The sequence below is a fragment of the Talpa europaea genome, assembly GCF_964194135.1.
Source record: "Talpa europaea genome assembly, chromosome: 12".
Lineage (NCBI taxonomy): Eukaryota > Metazoa > Chordata > Mammalia > Eulipotyphla > Talpidae > Talpa > Talpa europaea.
In genome coordinates this window covers 323,530-346,301 of record NC_140079.1, presented here as the reverse complement: position 1 = coordinate 346,301, position 22,772 = coordinate 323,530, and the positions used below count along the sequence as shown (strand labels likewise).

Sequence of the window (22,772 nt, the reverse complement as noted above, 5' to 3'; positions counted from 1 at the left end):
CCGCAGCCTGGCCGTCAGGGCTGCCGGGACAGAAGCCACCTGTGCCAGCGGCCCCCAAGCAGGGCGGGCCGGGCTGGGCCGAGGCCGTCGCCGTCAGGCCTTCTTCCCAGGGCATACAGCTTGTATGCATAAATCAATAAATCCTTAAAAAAACATTAAAAATAGATCTACCATTGACCCAGCAATTCTGTGTCCAGAGTTTTCAGTATTCATCCAAAAATCTCAGAATGGCCTTTGGGAAACTTCGATACAAAACAAAAGCCAAATAGACCTTTCCTCACTCCCAAGTCAAATCTGATACACATTTTACACTTAATAATGGGTTCAGTTTGTGTTTTCACAAAGCAGTGGAATGAGTTCAAGTTTAAGACAATGCAGTGTAGTTTCTGAAACTACCGAGCCGAGTGGAAACAAAGCAGCCCCTGCACTACCCACGCATCGTCTGGTGTCGCCGGCCCTGGGAGAGCATGTTCCGGAAGGTTCTCCCTCGCCACACGCCTGGCTGGCCTGGCTCGCGCCTGCCTTGCCCTGGAGCTGCCGGTGACCAGCCCCGCAGCTGCAGGGGAAGCCAGGGGCCTCCGGGCACAGGGAGCCCAAGGGCCAGTCGGAGACCAGGGGCAGAGAATGAGGCTGACAGGTCCGGCCGGAGCTTGTCAAGGCAGGGGGTGTCGCTCCCTTTGAGCCCTGGACGGGCCACAGGAGGGGACGGCCCAGGAGGAGACTGGCCTGCAGGGCCGAGATCCGCCGTGAGCAGGCACTGAGTGGAAGATCTGTGTCCAGGCGCCCCGGCCCTCCCGTTCTGCGTCCCCGAGTGCTCCCTTGCGGCTGTGCCCAGAGCGCTGCCCAGTGCACGGCCTCCATGGCAAGTAAGGGCCACCCCGGCCCTGCCCTGCGGCGGCCTGCGCTGCCCTCCCCCCAGCCGCTGGCCCTCGCACCATGCTGCCCTCCCGGGCCCCTCCTCGATCCCCTTGGTGCTCCCGCGCAGGGCCACCACCTGCCCCCGGCCTCGCTGCGGCGGCTCCGCACTCTGGTCTGGCCACTGCCGACCCGGCCTCGCTGCGGAGGCTCTGCACTCTGGTCTGGGCAGCGCTGGCTTCGGGCTGGCTGTCGCCAGGCGGCGGCGCCCAGTCTCACTCGCTCCCCCTCCCTGCACGTCTCCTGGCAGCGCGGGAGGGCAGCGTGGGCCTCGGGTGGACCTCAGGGGACCGGCCCTGTGCGGTAGAGATCGCCGGATGTGAATTCCGGTAACAGGCTGGGGGACCACGCTGTTGTTCTGCAGCCCTCACCGTGGGGGGCAGAGGGAGGACCCTGGCCAGGTCTCCCTGCCCTGGCGCCGGCAGGTGGCCCCGACCAGGCAGTGCCCCAGGTGGGCATGCCTGCGCGTCTCTGCTGTCAGCACCCGTCGCCGTGTCCCGCCAGCAGTAGGCCGAGTGGACACCGAGACAGCCGCGCTCTGGCCCGGTGGCTCGGGAGGCCTCAGGAGCTTTCTCCAGGGTGGGTGCAGGTCGGAGGCACCTGGTGGGCGCAGCAGGGCCACACTGGGAATGTTTCACAAAGAGGCACCTCCAAGGAGTAACAAAAACCCACCTTCCACCCTCCCAGGGCTGCAGGGCACAGCGAGGCAGGTGCGGCCCTGCAGCCATCCTGTGGGAGTGGCTGCCTTTGCATCTCAGCTGAGGGCCTGCGGTTGCGTTCTTTGTTATTTAAAGAGAAATAAATTTCAACTTACACATTTAAAAGTATTCCTCCTTCTTGGGGCCTCCCTAGGGGCGCAAGGGGTTAAGCAACTCACTGTGAAGCTGTCCGCAGCCTGTGCAGCACAAGTTCGATCCCCAGCTGGCCAGGGAGCAACCCACATGGTGCAGCAGACCTCTCCTGCCTCGCCTGCTGCTCCCCTCAGCAGTGTACCTCAGTTGGTCTGCCTGTTCTGCTCCCCACTCTGTCTCTGGTGAGTCCTCTCACCCCCCGCATCTCTCGCCTGTACCCCAGCTCTTGTGTGCATAAATAAATGTCTTTAAAAAAATAAAAGTATTTCTTCTTGTGCTTTTGTGCAAACTTAATTTTCAATCTACATGGACTTTTTCTCTATATCTTCTAGGAGCCTTATAGTTTTGCTAATTATTATAAATATAGATCTAAATTAATTTCTACACTTAAATTTGTTTTTGTTCAATTTTATTCCAAATTCATAGGCTAAAAACTGTTTCAATGACAACTTAATGGTGAATATACCTCCTTTTAGCTCGTTTCCAATTGAATACATTTGGTCCATTCATTTTAGCCAACACATATTTATTGGATGTCTGTCTTATGTCAATCATTGTTTTAAACATTCAGGATATAACAGCAAACAAGAGACAAACAGTCCTGACTTCCAGGAGCGCACATTTTAGTCATATATAAAAGTGGATTTATGTGCTTTGACGTTTTTAAGATCATTTTTGCCACCCACAGTCCCAAACTGCTTATGCTTCTAGTTTGGAATGAAGGAAGACAGCGGAGAAACTGTCACTAAAATAGGCTTCCTTTTTGCCAAAAAAACAAAATAGTCTACAAAACTTTGTAGAAGTCTTACTGATTATTCTCTCAATATGATGTTACAGAAAATGAGCTACAAGTAAATATACAACGTCAGCAACAATTTTTTTAAGTTTATTAGATATTTTCAAAAACACACAAGTGACTTTCTTCTTATAAAAACTATAAAAACAGTAGCACTCACCGGAGGTCAGGGGTTCAACGTCACCTAAAATACACAGAAATCAGGAAACTATTTTATTCTCGAGCATTATTTTTAAAATGTTTCAAAAAGAAGTATGAAACGAAGTTTTCTTATCCATTTAAGCCCTCCTTTAAGTTTCAGCTGCATAGGAAAATTTATTTTAAACTTGTGAAAACTGAAGGGACGTTATTTTCATGGATTATTCCGAGGACTCCATTAGAATCATTTCATCTGACCACAGAGATGCCCGAGGAAACTTTAGTCAAAAAACTAGTTGTAAGCAATCAATCTATTTTAGTATGCTTATTAGAATTAGTAGAAATTACCTTTACGTGTTTGCTGTACACCCCCTGGTTGACATGACGTATGCAACAGAGGCAGCGGAGGAGGCCAGCGAGCAGGCTGCACCCTCCGACAGCAGACGCAGCACAGACAGCAGGCCGAGGGGAGGAAAGAGGAGAAATCTCAGCGATTGCCCCTTGGGAAGCCACTAGAGTAGCTCAAGGACTAAAGGTCTGTTGAACCCCACGACTGAGCAGGAAGCCTGGGCGAGGGAAGGGAAGAGGCGGCCGCCGGGGGTGTTGGTGTGCAGGGCGCAGGACAGGGACAGAAAGAACACGACGTGCGTGTTGTTGGTCCGCTGTAGAGGACATTAGCTTTCTTGACCGTGAGAAAACTCTAGTCCCTTCCCTGTCGTTTCAGCGGGCTCTCGGCGAAAGCGGAGCTTGGTGTGCAAGGCCTCTGTGACCCGCGTCACAGCAACTAAGAAGATAAGGCGCCAGAGGCCTGTGCGGAGGCCTGCTGTGTCTGGGGCAGGGACACTGGGCACCCTCAGCATTGGGTAGATGTTTCCATCCAGCTTCCAAAGGCCCTTCGTTACCCATAAGGAGCTTGGTATAGGTTGAATCATAATGAGCTGTGAAAATGGGGTGGTCCTGGGGGCTGACCCACAGGCTGGCTCTGCCCCTTGTCTGGGGTGCACCTTCCCGGGAGCGTAGCCGCCCCCTGGCCTCCAGACGGGCTCTGCGTGGCTGTTGTGCTGAGACTTTGAAGCACCCACGCCACAGGCTCGGGGCAGAGGGCGAGTCTGTTGTAGAACTCTGTGTCCTGGTGCTCCGAGCCTCCTGTCTCTGTCCAGGGTCCCCTGGACACTAATACCTTCAGTGGCCACCTCTTGACGTGCCTGGGAAGTGGGCAAGTCAAAGAGTCACAGGGCTTGTGTCTCTTCCTGACATCTACCTCAAGCCTTTGGTCATGTCCGGAGGCTTCTCTTTAAGCGGGCATGGCCGTCCTGCCTGCCGCTGTGCTGTTCTGTGGGGCGAGTGGTTTGGGGGCTCCTGCTCCCCCTACAGGAGATCATCCTGCTCTCTGCAGCTCTCATGGCTCACCTGGGACTTCGCTGCTGCGTGGGGCAGCTGAGGGCTCCGCCTGGTCCTCCTGGCCCTGACCACCTTGAAGGAGGTGCAGCGACGGAAATGACTGGGAACTGATGCTTTGGAAGCCACAGTAGGTGATAAGCAGAGGAACTAGCCAGAGTCAGGGTGAGTTTCCACTCAGCTGCCCTCACCCCTCGGATAAAAGCCCAGTCCTCAGGAGGCCTCCAGCCCCAGGCTACCCCCGGCAGCAGCCTGGGTTGGAGGCGGCCGACCGCCCCGGCGAGGCCGAGTGCTGCCATGGAGAGAATGGACGGTTGGACCTCGCAACATCTGTGCCCCACACTCCTCGAGGGCCACAGGATTATTCATCATGTTCTTGAAAAGTAGAAATCAATAGCCATTTTTTAATGCTACAATGAAATGAAACAGACACCAATGACAAAGGCTGAGCAAGAAAATGAATCCCTTATATATCTGCAAATGTACAAATTCTTTCTTAAAAACCCATGAGCGCAACAACAAAAAAGGTGCAGAACCACAACGTGAGGCTATTTAGGAAAATAGCAAAATGAGAACACTCGTAATTTTTGCCATGGAACGAACGTGTAAAGACAAATTTACAGCCTTAAATTATTTTATTAGTTAACAAGGGGAATAATAGCGAAAGCAGGTGGAGGGAGGAGAGAAGCAGAACGGATGGTGTTTGGTAGCTCGGGATGGGCCCTGTGGCACCGCGTGTCCCCGGAGCGGGGCCTGGGCGGGGTGGGCGCCGGGGGACACTCCGGGATTTGACTTGACGGGGAGGGTGACAGGTTTCTGTGCCTCTGAACATCCTAGGAAGAAAATTCGCGGTGACAAAGGCCTCTCAGGAAAGCCTGTGTTAATACTGTCAAGTGAAATTCTCTCCCCAGCCCCAGCCAGGGGTCCCCGGCCGCTCCGAAGAAAGGCCCCGGCAGCGGGTGTGCGAGCCGCCCGCAGGTCTGCGCGGGCCTGGCCTGGGGGGGGGGGGGGGAAGGGCCTCCCGCGCCGCCAGCTTTTTTTTTTTCCGGCCAAGAAACCCTATTTAGGGACTTGGGCAGAGATTTCAAAAGATGCAAATAGTTGTCTACCGGGATATTGTGTTTATTAAAGAAAAATATTGGAAACGATTTCTGGGTCCAAAACAAGCAAAAATGGTGTTTGCAGCCCAACCCGCCCGACGCCTCTGCGGGCCGCGCCCGAGCCTGGGGGCGACTCCCTCAGGACACCCCGCCCGGCGGCCAGGCCCGCGGCTGCTGTGCCGGGAGGTGGACCCCTGCGGCGGCGCCCACCGCGCCTGCGCGCACCCACCCCCGGCGCCCACCCCCGGCACCCACCCCCCCCCCCCCCCGGCGCCCACCCCCGGCACCCACCCCCCCGGCGCCCACCCCCGGACACCCACCCCCGGCGCCCACCCCCCGCGCCCACCCCGGGCACCCACCCCCGGCAACCCCCCCCCCCGCGCCCACCCCGGGTACCCACCCCCCCGGGCACCCACCCCCCCCCCCGCGCCCACCCCGGGCACCCACCCCCGGCAACCCCCCCCCCCGCCCACCCCGGGTACCCACCCCCCCGGGCACCCACCCCCCCCCCCGCGCCCACCCCGGGCACCCACCCCCGGCAACCCCCCCCCCCGCCCACCCCGGGTACCCACCCCCCCGGGCACCCACCCCCCCCCCCCGCGCCCACCCCGGGTACCCACCCCCGGCAACCCCCCCCCCCCGCCCACCCCGGGTACCCACCCCCCCGGGCACCCACCCCCCCCCCCGCGCCCACCCCGGGCACCCACCCCCGGCAACCCCCCCCCCCGCCCACCCCGGGTACCCACCCCCCCGGCACCCACCCCCCCCCCCGCGCCCACCCCGGGTACCCAGCCCCCGGGCACCCACCCCCCCCCCGCGCCCACCCCGGGTACCCACCCCCCCGGGCACCCACCCCCCCCCGCGCCCACCCCGGGCACCCACCCCCCCGGGCGCCCACCCCCGGCGCCCACCCCCGGCGCCCACCCCGGGCGCACAACCCCGGGCGCCCACCCCCCGGGGCGCCCACCCCCGGCAACCCCCCCCACGGGCGCCCACCCCCGGGCGCCCACCCCCGGCGCCCACCCCCGGCAACCCCCCCCCGGGTGCCCCCACCCCGCGCCCACCCCCGGCCCCACCCCCGGGCTGCCCACCCCGGGCACCCATCCCCCCCCACTCCCCCCCCCCCGGGGCCGCCCACCCCGGGCACCCACCCTCCCCGGCACCCCCCCCCCCGCCCCCCCCCGGCGCCCAAGCCTCCAGGGCTGCGCGGCACGAGCTCTGACCGCGCCCAGGGCTGCGCGCGGCGGCCGGAGCTGGGGCCGGGCCCCTCCCGCGCGGCGCCCCAGCAGCGGCCTCCGGGCAGGCGGGCGTCGCGTTTCAGGTGTGCAACGCCTGGGCCGCGGCCATCGGGCACTCCACGGGGTCGCCGAGCGCCCTGGACGCCCGAGGCGGCCGGACCCCAGGACCAGGGAACCAGGCGAGGGGCGCGGGCGGGAGCCGGTCCCCGGGCGCGGGGGGCGCCCGCGGAGCCTCCGGCGGGCCCCGCCCCCAGCCGCGGCCCCGCCCCCGCCCCCGCCCCGGGCCCGCCCCCGCCCCGCCAGGCCCCGCCCCCGGCGCGCGGCCCGGCGTCCCGCCCCTCGCCCAGGAAGGCCCCGCCCCCGGCGCGCGGCCCGGCGCCCCGCCCCTTGCCCCCGGAAGGCCCCGCCCCCGGCGCGCGGCCCGGCGTCCCGCCCCTCGCCCAGGAAGGCCCCGCCCCCGGCGCGCGGCCCGGCGCCCCGCCCCTTGCCCCCGGAAGGCCCCGCCCCCGGCGCGCGGCCCGGCGTCCCGCCCCTCGCCCAGGAAGGCCCCGCCCCCGGCGCGCGGCCCGGCGCCCCGCCCCTTGCCCCCGGAAGGCCCCGCCCCTGAGCCCCGCCCCTGGCCCCCGCCCCTTGCCCCGGAAGGCCCCGCCCCCGGCGCCCGCCGCGCGCCCCCCTCAGGCCGGCCCCGCCCCGGCGGCCCCTGGCCCGCTCGCCCCGCCCCCGCCGCCTGGTTTTCTCCTCTGCGCCTGCGCGACCGGAACCTTCCCGAAGGTTCCCGAAGCGGTGGAGGCCGTTTCCGGAAGCCGTCAGGCCGGAGGTCGCCCGGGGCAGTCGCGGACGCCGCCCCGTGGTTCCGGTGTCTGGGACGCGCGCCCGCGGCGACATGGCGCTGCTGTGCTACAACCGCGGCTGCGGCCAGCGCTTCGACCCCGACGCCAACGCGGACGGTGAGCCGCGCCCGGGGCCCGCGCCCCCCGCCCCCCCACAGCCCGGGGGCCCGCGCCCCCCCGCCCCCCCACAGCCCGGGGGCCCGCGCCCCCCCGCCCCCCCACAGCCCGGGGGCCCGCGCCCCCCCGCCCCCCCACAGCCCGGGGGCCCGCGCCCCCCCGCCCCCCCACAGCCCAGGGGCCCGCGCCCCCCCGCCCCCCCACAGCCCAGGGGCCCGCGCCCCCCCGCCCCCCCACAGCCCGGGGGCCCGCGCCGCGCCCCCCCACAGCCCGGGGGCCCGCGCCCTCCCGCCCCCCCACAGCCCGGGGGCCCGCGCCCCCCCGCCCCCCCACAGCCCGGGGGCCCGCGCCCCCCCGCCCCCCCACAGCCCGGGGGCCCGCGCCCCCCCGCCCCCCCACAGCCCAGGGGCCCGCGCCCCCCCGCCCCCCCACAGCCCAGGGGCCCGCGCCCCCCCGCCCCCCCACAGCCCGGGGGCCCGCGCCCCCCCGCCCCCCCACAGCCCAGGGGCCCGCGCCCCCCCGCCCCCCCACAGCCCAGGGGCCCGCGCCCCCCCGCCCCCCCACAGCCCGGGGGCCCGCGCCCCCCCGCCCCCCCACAGCCCGGGGGCCCGCGCCCCCCCGCCCCCCCACAGCCCGGGGGTCCCCGCGCTCCCCCTACAGCCCGGGGGCCCCGCACCCTGCCCCCCCACAACCCGGGGGCCCGCGCCCCGCTCCTCCCCCCTGACCCCCGCGACCCCCGCCCCTCCCCCTGACCCCCCGGCCCCCCGGCTCCCGCCGGGCGCAGCTCAGGGCGCGGGGGCGCTCGCGGGCGGGCTGGGGAGCGCCGGGCGCGGGGCCGCTGCGGGGTGATGCCCTGAGGCTCCCCGCGCAGCCCGGCTGGTGGGGGCTGGTGGGGGCTGGTGGGGCGGGCGGCCGGGGGCGCGCTTCCTTCGCGGGGCCGCCCCGCACCCTCGCGGGTCGGGAGCTCCCGGGTGACAGGGCCGGGGCGCGAGGCCTGCGCCCCGTGCGCCCCGAGAGGCGGGGAGGCCCCGGCCCGCGCGGGCAGTGCTGGGCGGAGGGCGAGCCTCGCTGCGGGGCGGCGTGCTTATTGGGGGGTCGCGCCCCAGCGTGAAGGGCGGCGGCGGCAGCCAACGGGGCTCTCAGGAGACTTGGGGTCCCCCGCGGAGGTCGCCGGCTGAGTGGGAGGTTGAGGAAATGGCGAAGGGGCGACAGCGGGCTGGAGGCGGCGCCAGACGCCCGCGACGCGAGCTTGGGGGGGCGGGGGGCCGGGCTGCCCCCCTGGCGCGGGGCGCCGCGCTCACTTGCCTTTCAAAGGTGTGTGTGTTTGCGCGTCCAGGGCCCGGGGCGCAGGCCGGGGGTGCGAGGACTCCCCAGAGGCAGAGTGGGGGCAGAACAGGCGGGTTGACTGAAACGAGGGGTCTGCAGCGCCCTGTGGGTCGCTCCCTGGGGCCGGGGTGGGGGGGGGTGGGCTCAGGCCGCAGCTGCGACAGCGCAGTAGCCCCAAGACTGACCCCTGCGCCCCCAGGGAGCCCCCCGCTAGGTGCCTTGTGCTGGTCTGTGCATCAACTCGCAGCGCAGCTCGGCCTCCTCAGTCCACGCCCTGGTCAGCTTGGTGGCTCCCTGTGTAGCCCCCGCCTCTGCTGTTCCCCCCAAGCCTGAGCTCCTGCTGGCCGGGGTCCGGCCCTCCTGCTCCCGCGGCCGGGCTGGGAGGACTCCCGCGCCGGGCCTGGCTCCGGGGCAGCTCCAGCCTCACTGCCGAGGCCGCGGGTCAGTGTGGGGCAGCAGTGCAAGGGGCAGCGCTGCTTCTCCTTGAGCTTCCGTTCAGGGGGGTGCGTGTGCCCGGCCGCCCGTGCCGAGCCCCTGCATCGAGGGTGCCAGGAGAGTACCCGAGGCTCCGCGGCCACCCTGAATGCCCCCGGAACGCCCCATGTCCAGGCTGACGCCCGCCTCGGGTAGTTACACCGGGGCCCTGTTTGTAAATGTTGAGCCTGTTTCTCCAGAGTCTCTCCGGGAGTCTCTCGGGCAGACTCGGCGCCCAGTAGGGGGTGCTTAGGTCTGACGTTGCGCAGGTCTCGGAGCTAAGCGGATTTTACTGCGGAGGTTCCCGGGCTGTCGGTGTCCCCAGGTGTGTTCCGCACCCTGTCGCCATCTGAGTTAGACGCCGTCTGTGTGAACCAGCCCGCGTGCCTCACAGCCGCCCCCGGCACCCCCAGCCCTGCCCACCCTGTGGACTTCTGCACCCCAGGGCGGCCCCTTTCGGGCCCGGGTGGGGGTCGGGCAGCCTTGCAGGACGGGGTGGGGTGGCTTCTCCATCCCCCCCCCCCCCCCCCCCGTCCTTCCCCCTCCACAGCGCCATGTCACGCCCGTGCTCGCCGCCTGCGCGGTGCCCCGGGCACTCAGTCCCCCGTCCTTGTGCGCGCTGCTGGCTCCGAGCTGTCGCCCCGCGTCTTCAGGGCTGGCCTCGCGCGTCGTCTCCAGTTGCCCGGTAGCATCTTGCTCTGTCTCGGGTCCTTTCCAGGACCGTGGCGGTAGCCGGCTCGTGCGTGTGGGGCCCGGGTCCCCCCTTGGTGCGGAGCCGCCCGTCTCTCCTCATTTTGGTGGCTGTCCATGTGGTTCGTGTCCACAGTCCAGTGGGCGGGGTGGGTGCAGTCCCCATTGTGGGCAGGCCGGGGTTGGTCTGGTGTGTGTGACCCCTGTTGTCCCCCCTTCCTGGAGCCCTCGGCCTGAGACTGGCAGTCTGTGCGGAGCCGGCCCGGGGTGCCAGGTGGGATGGGGCCTGCTCTGCTACGCGCCTCGCTGTCGGCCCCCTCTACCCCGGCCGTGCCAGCCCTCCCCTTGCCGCCCCGACCGCAGCCTTGCCCGTGGCGGAACCAGGGGGGCCCCCGAGGTGCAGGGGGTGCTTCTGCTGCAGGGAGCGTGCCGAGCGCCTATTTGTTGGCCCTCTCAAGAGGGAGGACACAGCCCGTGGCCGTGCGCCGTGGCGTCCGGTCCAAGACTGTCAGAGCCTCGCGAGCCCCGGGAGGAGTCTTGCCCGCCTTTGGCAAGGGGTCGGTGTCGGTGCCTGGAGGGAACGGCTGTTTGCCTTGATGACCAAGTGACTTTTCTCTTCTGTCTGCGCAGACGCGTGCACGTACCACCCGGGCGTCCCCGTGTTCCACGACGCGCTCAAGGTAGGAGCTCCGCGCCGGCTCGGAGTCTGGCCTGCCGGGCGGCCTTGGCGCTGACCCCTCTCCTGTCCTTGCCTCTGCCGGGGCCTTGCTGCCGACGTCCGCCTGCCCGGAGAGAGGCTTCCCAGAGGACGAGGAGGCCGTCGCGGGTGACCTGCGGGCTGCCCGGTCGTGAGGCTGCGCTGCCGCTGCCCCGGCTCTTGCTTTCGCACCGTGGGGCGTTGGACCCTGATCTCGCGGCCCCGGGAGCTGCAGTGCATGGCGGCCTCTGGATTTGGGGAGAGGCTGTGCCGCTGGGGTGTGGCCCCTGCTCGCCCTGCGTCCCGTAGTGGCAGATAGCAGCGGGACGCTGGGGCCAGGTTTCCATCGCGGGTTTAGGGGTTGGTTTTTGAGCCGCTGCATTTCCTTTTTCTAACTTAGACGCAAACGGCGCAGTGCAGGGTCACTGCTGTGTTCTCAGGCGCCGCCCGTCCCGCGCGGAATAGGGCTGCTGCCCTGCGCCTCTCCCACCTGCCAGGGCCGTGGCTGGGTTCCTTCGGCCTGTAGCTGTTGGGTGGCCTCGTCTGAGCGGAGACCAGCAGGGTTTGCTGTTCTGACTAGTTTTGGGGGGGCCTGTGTGCCAGACCTGACTACCGACATCCTTTCTGGCTGTTAACCCTGGACAGAGGACACTGCCTTGGGGGGACTGTTGTTTGGGGGTGGGGTGGACTTGCACTTGCTGGACGCCATCTGCTCTGTTTCTCTCACTGTGCGTTTCCCCGGCTTCTCTCCTGTGGCGTCTCCTAGTTCTAGCACGTTTTGCTGCTTGTCTCTCATGACAGCTCATCGCTTTGTTCTTACATGTCGCCTCTCTGCCGGGGACTTCCGCCACGTGTTCCCATTTGTGTGTCCCCCGCCGCCAGCAGCGTCCACCACGCACGGTTCCTCCAGAGCCCAGCGGCCTGGACGCCTCTTGGTTCCTCCGTGTTCTCCAGGCCCGGGGTTCACCCTTGTCTCTGTTCTGTGAACACGGGTGGCAGACCCAGACTCCAGCCCAGTGACTTCACTGTAGGTCACTTTCTTTCTGAAGTTCTGTGTGGCCGAGTCATCCTGAGGTTAAGCATCGCACTGCCCAGAGAAGGAACATTTTGATAATCACAGTTGAAGATTTGGAAAGGGGCAATACTTGCTAAGGAACGGCAGTTACCAGCCATATTCTCATGTGTTTATTCTTCCTTTCTTCCTTCCTCATCTTTTTGAGGGCCCCCCCAGTTCCCATGTTGACATTTGGCAACAGCTGGTCTGTTGAGCGTGTGTACCCCAGAAGACCCAGCATTCCTGGGGCAGTTGCTAATATCCGAGCACGGTGATAAAGCTTCTGCTCAGCTGGGATGATCTAAAGATAACTTTTCTATCACTAATTCATTAAACCCTTTCTTAGGTTTCAGTAATGATTCATCTATATCAAAATTCAGAGTAAAGTGCTAAGTTGCAGCCGAAGGAAAAATTTGAATTAAAAGTATATTTAAATTTTTCTTCAAAAGAATCTTTTTTGTGAAAAATTGCTTTTTGTGAAAAAAATTACTAGCAGCCCCTCCCTTCGTGCAGTATGTTGACCAACACAGTGTGTATTTTGTGATGTGCTACGTGACAGCTAGTCCTTGGCTCCAGCAGCCCGAGACTGCTGCTGTTCTTCCCCCACGCTGGAATAAAGGTGACCAAACCACTTACTCCTTTGTTCGTAAATCATGTCACTTTCATGTTCATGTAAGTAAGTGCAGGTGGTGTTTTTTGGTGGGCTTAGGGTCTTGTGCAGATACAATTTTCAGGTTTTTTTTTTTTTTTTTCTGTTTCTTAGGGTTGGTCTTGCTGTAAGAGAAGAACGACTGATTTTTCTGATTTTTTAAGCATTGCAGTAAGTATTGCTTCCCCACCCCTCCAGGTTCTCTCCTGAAAAATACGTGTGATGGGAAGAGGGAGATGTGAAGAATAGCAGTTTAGACATGTACTGACATTCTCATTCATTAGTCTCCACGTAGAACCTTTCATTTAAAGTGGAGTTCACTTCCCTTGCAGTCCGTAACATAAGGAATTTATCTTTGTTTCAGATACTGAATTTTCCAGGTCTTATTACCCGCTTTTCCATTTACTGTTGCTCTTGAGTTTAGTCTCAACATGAAGAATAAGGAAGTGGGGTGCAACAGTTTACAGCATTTTTCATTGAGAACAATACATTTTCATCAAACCCACCACAGTATTGCGATACCCTGTTACTTTGGGTACCCGTGGGAAGGACAGCCAAAGCTGCTAGTTAAATGTCAGGCCATTGCCGTCAGGACCACAGCAGCGTTAACAGGCATGTAGTCCTCAGTGGGGCGTGGAGAGGCAGCCGGCGTCCATCCAGCGCTTCTGCCACCTGCCAGATGTGCTGTAGTTAACCCTCTGGGAACACCTGTCATTACCTCCACTTTACTGATGAGTACATTGAGGTTAAAGTGATTAATTGACTTGCTCAAGCTCATACATATGGCTACTCAGTTGGAGAACTGGGGCTCAACGTAAAACCTTTTTGAGTAAACTGCTTCTGTATAGAGTTTGCAGAGACACTTTGTGAGTCTCCAGAATTTATTTTCTGTGAATAAGAAATTTATACTATACTTGTCATAGAATAAGTAGATAGGTATGTATGAAGCATAATGAAACGCTGCGATACATTATTCAGACCTGAGAATTTATCTACAAATGTAGCAAGCAAGCTTGGAGTCCTGTTTTTAGCTTTTTTAAAAACAAGTGCACATGATAAAAGTAGAGGAAACATAGAGTAGAATTTATCAGTAGGGGAATGGTAGTCCTCGCCCAGCCTGACTCGGTGAACATGTCTTACTGGCAGGGCTGCACCAAAGGCCGGCATAATAGCGAGAAGCCGCCTGAGCCAGTCAAACCCGAGGTCAAGACGACTGAGAAGAAAGAACTTTCTGAATTGAAACCCAAATTTCAAGAGCACATCATTCAGGCCCCCAAACCGGTAGAAGCAATAAAAAGGCCAAGGTATGCCTCTCGCAGTCGCGCGCGTTCCTCCCAGTGGAATAGTCACCATCATTCCTTGTGTTCTGTGATTTTGCACAGCGCTGTGTTTACGTTGTGTGGACCCTCAGCTCTTGGCCCATTGGCTTTTCCCTTTGATTTGCCCTCATGTTTTCCTCGGATGCCTGAAAACTCAGTTGCATCATTACTGGTAAATTTGTAATGTATCAGATGTGGGTGGCATTCTACCTGTTAAAGTACTTTCAGAACACCTTTTACTCATTTTCCAGAAGTGCACCCACGCGCCACGGGCACTGGGACCAGCCACAGGCTCTGTCTCGCACGTGCCTGTTGGTGCCACGGTCACATCAGCTCTTCTCGTGTCACTGCCGAGCCCCGCGCTGGTGTGTCAGCAGAACCAAAATGCCACATGTAGACCCGGCTGGTTCTTGGCCTCAGACGCCTGCGATCACATGTTCACGCTGTGGACTTGTGTCTTCCCAACCTTTTCTTTGTTTATTTTAAATAAATTTATAACATTGGATATTATCCAGCTCAATTGACTCTTTGGTGTTTACTCGTTCATTTTCAAGAAACTGCTTCAAATGATTTTTTTATCCCTCGTTATTCTTAATGCCTTGTTGGCTGATCTGCCAGTTAACAAAACAAACTGTCCGGAAAAGACAAGAATTCTGGCATGGCTCATGGAGTGGAGACTTACTGACAGTATGTGTTAACATTGGCTCCAAATAATGAACTAGTAATAATTGTACTTAAGAAGAAGTGAGAAATTAAATGGTTTCTCCTAAATTCACTTGGTGGCATTATAGAGATTATGAGAATGTAAGTTTTTATGGACTTTGTCAACACCTCCTGTATCAGTAATTTTTCCCATTAGGAGCACAATGTAACATAAATAATGTATGATTTCTATTTCCATTACCATATTTATTAATATTCTTAGCACATACCAAATAGCCTTAAATTGTACATACAGCACTTAACCATTATGAAACGTTAGGGGATATAGTTGTTACTGAGTTGTTTTGGTTGTTTTTTATAAGATTTACTTATTCATATAAGAACTGGGGTCTAGGCCAGAGGTGCAGGGGGTGAAAGAACTCACCAGAGACAGAGTGGGGAGCAGAACAGGCGGATCCACTGAAACACTGCTGAGGGGAACAGCAGGGAGACCTGAGAGGTCTGCTGCGCCATGTGGGTTGCTCCCTGGCTGGGGATTGAACTCAATGCTGTCAAGGCTGGCGATAGCTTCATAACACTGAGACTTAAACCCCGTACCCCAGGGAGGCCCTGTTGCTGTGTTTTTTAACCCCACTGAAACTGCCTTGTCATATACTTGTATCTGAATTTGTAGGACCTTATGCCGCTGGGCACATGCCCCAAGGGCAGTGTCTCCCCTGGCAGGAATATGGGACATAGGAGCACTACACTTCAAGAAGCTGCTCTTCTTGAAGGACTTGGGTTTCTAGTCTGTGTGTCCTTCCCAGGGGCTCTGCTTTGCTGTTAAACAGTTACTTGTGAAAAACATTTTTTAATGGGAAAAATTTGACTTAGGGTATTTAGCTTCTCTTCCTAAACAGGCTCTGGAGTATATTAATTGTGAGTATAAGAAGTATTTTGGTACATCAGTAATGCTAATAAAGTTTTAAAATTCTGCAGCCCGGATGAACCAATGACAACTTTGGAATTAAAAATATCTGCCTCCCTAAAACAAGCACTTGATAAACTTAAACTGTCAGCAGGGAATGAAGAAGATAAGAAGGGTAAGATTTTGTTGTACTTTGTGTTTTCTCTTGTACTGTGGCCAGTCATTTAAGAGACAGTGGTGTAGCGTGGAAAAGCACATTGTAGTAAAGAGCTTTTCCCCCCAATTGCTGTTATATCATGGAGTGACACTGGGATTTATTCCCTTTCGCTTTTATTAAAATGAGAACCCGAGAAGCTTCTTGAAGGTTTTCCTCCCCTTCCCCATCTGCCCCAGTGTGTTTGGGCCCCGTCCAGTCCCAAGGTACAGTCTTTGCCTGCCATCAGCATGGGGAGGACAGGGGCTTGCTAGGCTGGACTCATTGACGTCCTGTGAGCTGATGGTCCAGGACACCTGCTGTGGCAGAAATAGTGCCAGCTCCTGGAGCAAAAAACTCAATAACATCAGTTATGGAAAAAGAATTAAAAAAAAAAAAAGTGAATGCATTTTCATGAAATTTTTTTTTTATGATTACTTTTTAACAGTGAATTAAATGTCTTTGTTAATGAGACGTACACTATCTTCGGTGATCTCTCACCTGCGTGGGAGGCCGGGAAGGAGGGCCCCCCCTCCTGGTCACTCACGGTTGGGGTGGCGAGTCTGGTGGCGCTGGGGACAGACAGGACTGGTGTCCTCTGGGAACACTAGATCTTTAATTGTATCGCCTAAAAGGTCACCTGAAAAACTTCAGATTTTTATTTTAAAATACCACCTTCTGTGAGTCAGTTTTTCAGGTAATTGTTGTATGGAAAAGCTTGCTGTTGTAATGGCGCTGCAGTAGAGTATGTTATTTTTCTGTTTCTGATTTGATTTTATCCTTCGTTTCAGAGGAAGACAGTGATGAAATTAAGATTGGGACCTCGTGTAAAAATGGAGGGTGTTCAAAGGTACACGTTTTGTAAAATCTGTCTTGTGTCTTGGAAGTAAAATGTTCATTTTGAAAAGGGAGTGCGGCTCCCTGCAGGCCCTGGGTCCCGTGTGTGCCCGACACTGCACTGGACAGCTGGGCGTGGGTGAGGGGCTCGCCTTCGAGGGCTGCTCCAGGGTGAGAGAAGGGGTTGGGCAGGTGAGAATTTGGTGACTTCTGACTGTACCCAGTGCATGTATAAATAAATCTTTAAAAAAAGAAAGCATATAGAATTTTATTTTCTGTACTTTTAGGTGGTTGCTATCAATACTGAGATAGAAAATATATTACCGGCTGCATTTATGTTTTATTTTTTTATTTTAAAGATTTATTTATTTATATAAGCACTGGGTACAGTCAGAAGCGCAGGAGGGTGAGAGGATTCACCAGAGCCAAAGCGGGGAGCAGAACAGGCAGACTGATGAAATACACTGCTGAGGGGAGCAGCGGGCGGCAGGAGAGGTCTGCGCACCATGTGGGACCCTCCTCCGGAGGCGGGGGATTGAACCTGCTCTGCAGAGGCTGCGGGCAGCTTTGCAGCCCAGAGCTCAACTGCTGCGCCACCAGGGGAGGCCCTGCATTTATGTTTTATTAACATAATTTTCTGTGAATTCATCTGTAGAGCCTTCATCTATAGCAACAATGGGGCCCAGATATACCAGACAAACCCTGGATGTAAATATAGGTCTGCAGCTTATTTCACCCTTCCTAGGGATAGGAAATCATCACTCTAGAAATTCCAGAATAGACTATTAGATTTTCCTTTTACTCCATAATGCCCACATGGAGCTCATACACATCAGTTGTACCAGTCTGTTGAGGGTACTAACACCTTGGTTCCACTGTTGTTCTGTAAACTTAAATACCCGAGTGTGCTTGGACGGGACCGCATACCCAAGTTTTGGAAGCATGTTAATACTACCGCCTCCTTCTCTATTTGCCTTTTTCACAGGGAACTGAAACTTAAGCATGTCCAATTAAGAAAGAAATCCTTTTTCATTATTGAAATGACTGTGGTGAATTTATGGGTGTTCTAAGTAATTGTTATTTCTTCAACACGAACATAGTTCAGTGAGGCCAACAGCACTACACACGTGAGATACAGCATTGAGATACGCCACTAATTTTTCTCTTTTCTCTTTTAGACATACCAGGGCCCGCAGAGTCTAGAGGAAGTCTGTGTGTATCACTCTGGAGTGCCTATTTTCCATGAAGGGTAACTTACACGTGTCTAAACACTTTATGGTAGAGGTTAGAAAAGTTAATATGCCTTTAAATATTATTTGCATCATTAGGTATTCCACTTTCTGTTTGTATAATCTTTGCAATAACCTAGACTTGGGGGTTTGTTGTTTTACATGACAAAGCTGCAGTAGGTCACAGTTACACGGCCCTTCTGATTCAAGTGTCATCGTTTTCCTTTCTCCTATTTCAGTTTGACAGCCTTTGTACTTGAGCTGAAGGAGCTTGTGCATTGAGGGGCATTTGTTATTTTTGGCCCCAAGACACTAAGGTGACACATCTTCGGGGCCCAGAAGACCCATGCTGGCAGCGTCAGGGAAGGACCTTGTTCCATGTTGTGCTGTAGTTCATAGAAGCACAGTGTTGGGTTAAAATCTTACCACTCTGTTTTTATATTCCCTAGGACTCTGAAGTTTTACTGTAGTTTTGTTAGATTTTTCTCAAAGGTGGGTTTCACTTACTTTGGGGCTGACCATGTTTTATAAACATCAGTTTTTAGTGTGTTTGCACGTTCTTACTCTCCCGGACTATTAAAATGTGAGGACTTAAAATTTTTGGTAACTTCATGGGGAACTGGCATGTGGGTGTCAGTAAAGGCAGATTTGGTGCTTTGTGATGGTGTAAGCACCTTCACTAGGAGTCCAAAGCTGGTGCTGCCGTCCTGGCTTCAGTCTTCTGGTAGTTCTGACTGTGCAGAAGCAGAAACACTCGTGAGATACTGACGTTGCGCATTTATTTATTGATGTCCTAAAATCACACATCTAGCTATAGCTACAATATTTCTGAGCTTAATTGTGAGATTTTCTGAATATTTTCTACTATAATTTAAAGGATGAAATACTGGAGCTGTTGTAGAAGAAAAACATCTGACTTTAATACATTCCTAGCCCAAGAAGGCTGCACCAAAGGGACACACACATGGACTAAGAAGGATGCCGTAAGTAGCCTCTGCAGATCACATACCAGGTGTTTGCAGCTCAGTTGTTTTTAAAAGATTGTGACTGTATTGTCATTAGATTTAAAAAAAAAAAAAAAAAAAAAAAGTTTTTTCTCACCCTCACACAGTAAAGCGTCCATGTGCCAGAAAACTAAAGGAGGAGGCATCAGCTGGGAACCTGCGCACCTGTGTCGGGTGCAGGTGTGGGGGAGACTCCTGCCCGCCAATACTGACATGTTTTTTCTCTTGTTCCATAGCCCTATCCCATTTTATGTGGTTTTTTTTTTTTTTTTTAGTCACTGGTGTATTAAATTTTTGACCCCTGATTCCCTTTTAGCTACTTAAAATTTCATTTGACCATTTATAGATGTACAGACTCCTCATCTGGTGACAAGCTAGGCCAGCACACTTGTTTCTTTGCATTTTATTTTGAATTGCCTGCGCCTGCTGTAGGGATATTTAGCAACAGAGAAAAGAAACTGACAGTTACTACTTCCTGAACAGGTTTTTTTTTTTTTTTTTAAGATTTATTTATTTATACAAGAACCAGGGTACAGGCCAGATGTGTGTGAGGGTGAGAGGATTCACCAGAGACAGAGCAGGGAACAGAACAGGCAGATTGACTGAAATACACTGCTGAGGGGAGCAGCAGGCGAGACAGGAGGGGTCTGCTGCGCCAAGTGGGAATCTCCCTGGCCGGCTGTGATCAAACCCGCACTCCAGGCTGCGGACAGCTACACAGTGCTGCACTCAACCGCCTGTACCGCCTGTGCCACCAGGGAGGCCCAGGGTTTTTTTTAATTTTTTTTATTTTTCTCAAGATATATTTATGTATTCAAGAACTGGGGTAAAGGTGGAACTGAGGGGTGTGGTGAGAGGATTCACCAGAGACTGGGGAACAGAACAGGCAGATTGACCAAAGTACACTACTGAGGGGAGCAGGGGGTGAGTCAGGGGAGGTCTGCTGCGCCATGTGGATTGCTCCCTGGCCAGCCGGGGATTGAACTCATGCTACAGTGGCTGCGGACAGCTTCATAGGTTGCGTCTTAACCCCTTGCACCATCAGAGAGGCCCCTGAACAGGTTTTTGAAAAAGAATTGGACCATGCAGGTAATTTTCTAAAGTTCTTTAACTTATAGGTAGGCCAGCATTTTATTGCTAAATAAGAGTGTGTGTATGTGTGTTAGCTGTTTATAATAATTTTTCTATGTTATAAAAGTTCAGATTGCTGTAGGGATTCACTTACTGTACATTTGAGTGTTTTGTAATTTCTGTTTCTTGGTGACACAAATGTATCCATCAATTAAAGATAATTCATCTACCACTGTAAGCTTCCAGGAATGTTTTATTAGCACAAAAAAATAGTCTCCCTATATTTTCACCAAGGTCCAAAAGTTTAAAGTTTAAAAGTTTAGTTTGAAAAATTAAAATGTCTTTTTTTTTTTTTTTTTATTCAAGACTCTCTTAGAGCATAATCCTTAATGAAGTAATACTTTTTTCAAGTGTTAAATGTCCGAGCTAGTAACTTAAGGGCAAAAGATGTGGGTGATACAAATAATTTAAATTCAGTTAAAATAATTCTACATATATATGGATATATTTTGCCTTTTACAACAGTAGTGTCTCATAGTTTCCTGTATTTGATGAAATTACTGTCATTTATAGAACAAATCATAATTTATCTCAATTTAAAAGTTACTGATCTAATAATATATCACTGCTAGGTAGTAATCATTACCATAATAATAAAAAGATTACCTTTGATAATAATCAAAAGATTTTGATTATTATCAAAAGTACTACTTTTTTGGGGCCTCCCCGGTGGCGCAGCGGTTGAGCGCTGGGTTGCGAAGTTGCCCGCAGCCTTTGCAGCACCGGTTCGATCCCCGGCCACCAGGCGAGGGTCCCACATGGCGCGTAGACCTCTCCTGCCGCCCGCTGCTCCCCTCAGCAGTGTACTTCGTCACTCTCTCTGTTCTGCTCCCTGCTCTGGCTCTGGTGAATTCTCTCACCCTCCCGCACCTCTGACTGTACCCAGTGCTTGTATAAATAAATAAAAATAAATCTTTAAAAAAAAAAAAAAAGTACTACTTTTTTGACCTACTTTTTCTGCACATTTGAGAGGAAAATAATTATTCAGTAATAACAGCAGATAAGTTATAAATGGTCAATTATTCTTTTCTACAATTCTGATGTAGAAAATAACCTGTAAAAGATGGTAAGATATTGGGTGGCATATTGCATTAAGCAAGGTCTGCCTCACCTAAGTCTGCAAAGAATGTTCCTGTGATTACTTAGTCTGTTGCAGAATGTTAAAAATAGATGATGTTTAGTAGGAGCTCTTAGGTTTTTTTTTTTCCCCATGTGAGTAATACAGTGCTGAAGGCAAAACATCAAGTGAAAGGAATAAGCTTGCTCTCAGATCGTAAAACTAAAGGGTATTATGTCATGTGTTTAAATTTCTTGGTGGAAACTTGAGGAATTGTTTGCCCTTAAGACACTTTTGCACAGCAGTTTTTCCTCAGTTGGACAAAATTCATTTTATTTAGGAGATTTTGTAGCACTTTGAAAATTCATAAAGTCATTCTTCTATTACAGGGGAAAAAAGTTGTTCCCTGCAGGCATGACTGGCATCAGACTGGGGGTGAAGTCACCATCTCAGTGTATGCTAAAAATTCACTTCCAGAACTCAGTCAAGTTGAAGCAAATAGTACATTGGTAAGGACACTGAGAAAATTCTTCTGTGAAAATTGTCTGTATACCTTGTTCTTTATGTTAAATGTCTTAGAAAATATTATTCGTGTTTGAACTGATTTTAAGATGAGATCTTTTGACCTTTCCCATTTGAAATTATTTTCACAGATATTTAAATGGAAATTTCTGCATAGTAGAGTATTCAGGAAATACTAACCTCACTTAAAAAGTTTATCAAATAATATGGCACCTTAGTTCTCAGTATGACACCTCAAGTGAATTTTTCTTTTGTTAAACAGAAAATTTCTTTTCTCAGATGAAAAACACAATATTGGGAGTTTCTTAAAATAGCTTGAGTCATTCTGTTCATTGTTACCTAATGTTTATAATAACTGTTTCATGTCATAAACTTTCACTTTGAATGTCATCATTTAATCAGCTTTTTATCTTTTACAGTTAAATGTACACATTGTATTTGAAGGAGAAAAGGAATTTCATCAAAATGTGACATTATGGGGTGTAAGTATTGAATTCAGATTTTTTTTTATAAAGAATAACATTTTTTGCAATAAAGACAGTACTTTAGTAGGCGTTGGTGCAAGGTAGGGTTATAACTTACCATTATTTTTGAGCGAAAGTGTAAATCGAGGTATAAGAATGGCCTCGGAGGCTCGTGTTCTTGATTATTAGCATAGACTAGATCAGTATTTTCCCCTAAGACTGACAGCACTGCCCTGTATTGTGTGTTGTGTTGCAGGTGATTGACGTCAAGCGGAGTTACGTGACGATGACCGCAACAAAGATTGAGATTACAATGAGAAAAGCTGAGCCTATGCAGTGGGCAAGCCTTGAGCTTCCTGCAGCCAGAAAGCAGGAGCAGCACAAAGATGACAAAACAGAATGAGCTGACGGGATGATGTTCCTGCCTGTTTCAGAACCCTTAGTGTGTGGTGACGTGGTGGCTGCTGCTGTACCTTTTTTTGTTCTTGATGATGTTGAATCTGGCATTTCAGGGTCAATAATTGGTTCTTAAAAACCAAAGTCAGTTTCTCTTTTGTGCCTCCCATCTTCATTTTGAGTTGCTGCCTTGCTTGTTCATTTCTTCGCATCAGTAGAACTATACGAGTCCTGTACTTGAAGCTGGGTAAGCGCCATCGACAGTTAACAGTATTTCTTAGTGTAATACGATGTTAAGCAGAGAAATGTAAAGCAACATTTGTTGCACTTACATACCTTTCAATTAGCCCATTATTAATAAAACAGGTGAACTGTCAAATTTTTAATTAATGTTTCCATGAGTCTGCGTTCCTGTTGACACGTGAACCTCTAGGCCTGACTCACAGGGCTGTGCCCATGCGCCTGGCAGGTCTCCGCAGCGACCCGCTGGAGCTCCTCTGCTGAAGAGTTACCCTGTGCTGCCTGTTGACAGGATGAGTTCAGGGCATAGGAAACACAGATGAGAGCTCTGAGGTATCAGCTTGGCAACATTCAGCACTCTACAGACAGAGCAATAACTTCAACCCTCTTTGTCCTGACTGCAGTGTCTGAACGGTGTCATGTCTAAATTGTACCTGATTTTATAGCCCGCGGCCTCCTCAAACCTGCAGTTATATAAAGAGAAATTGTGTACATTTGTGTATAAACCTGGCCTCCTGGTGGATAACTGTATCTGTA

General features: G+C 54.4%; 1 protein-coding gene across 1 annotated transcript; it reads left to right on the top strand.

Moving 5' to 3' along the window:
• Window positions 1-7,134: 7,134 nt before the first annotated feature.
• Window positions 7,135-22,002, top strand: CHORDC1 (cysteine and histidine rich domain containing 1; the record flags this gene model as incomplete). Its single annotated transcript, XM_084248922.1, has 11 exons — window positions 7,135-7,383; window positions 10,504-10,553; window positions 12,388-12,444; window positions 13,420-13,577; window positions 15,234-15,337; window positions 16,147-16,205; window positions 17,371-17,441; window positions 18,299-18,404; window positions 21,003-21,122; window positions 21,555-21,617; window positions 21,856-22,002. Exons 1-11 carry the CDS (start codon window positions 7,320-7,322, stop codon window positions 22,000-22,002), a joined length of 999 nt encoding a protein of 332 aa, XP_084105048.1. The 5' UTR covers window positions 7,135-7,319.
• Window positions 22,003-22,772: the final 770 nt, after the last annotated feature.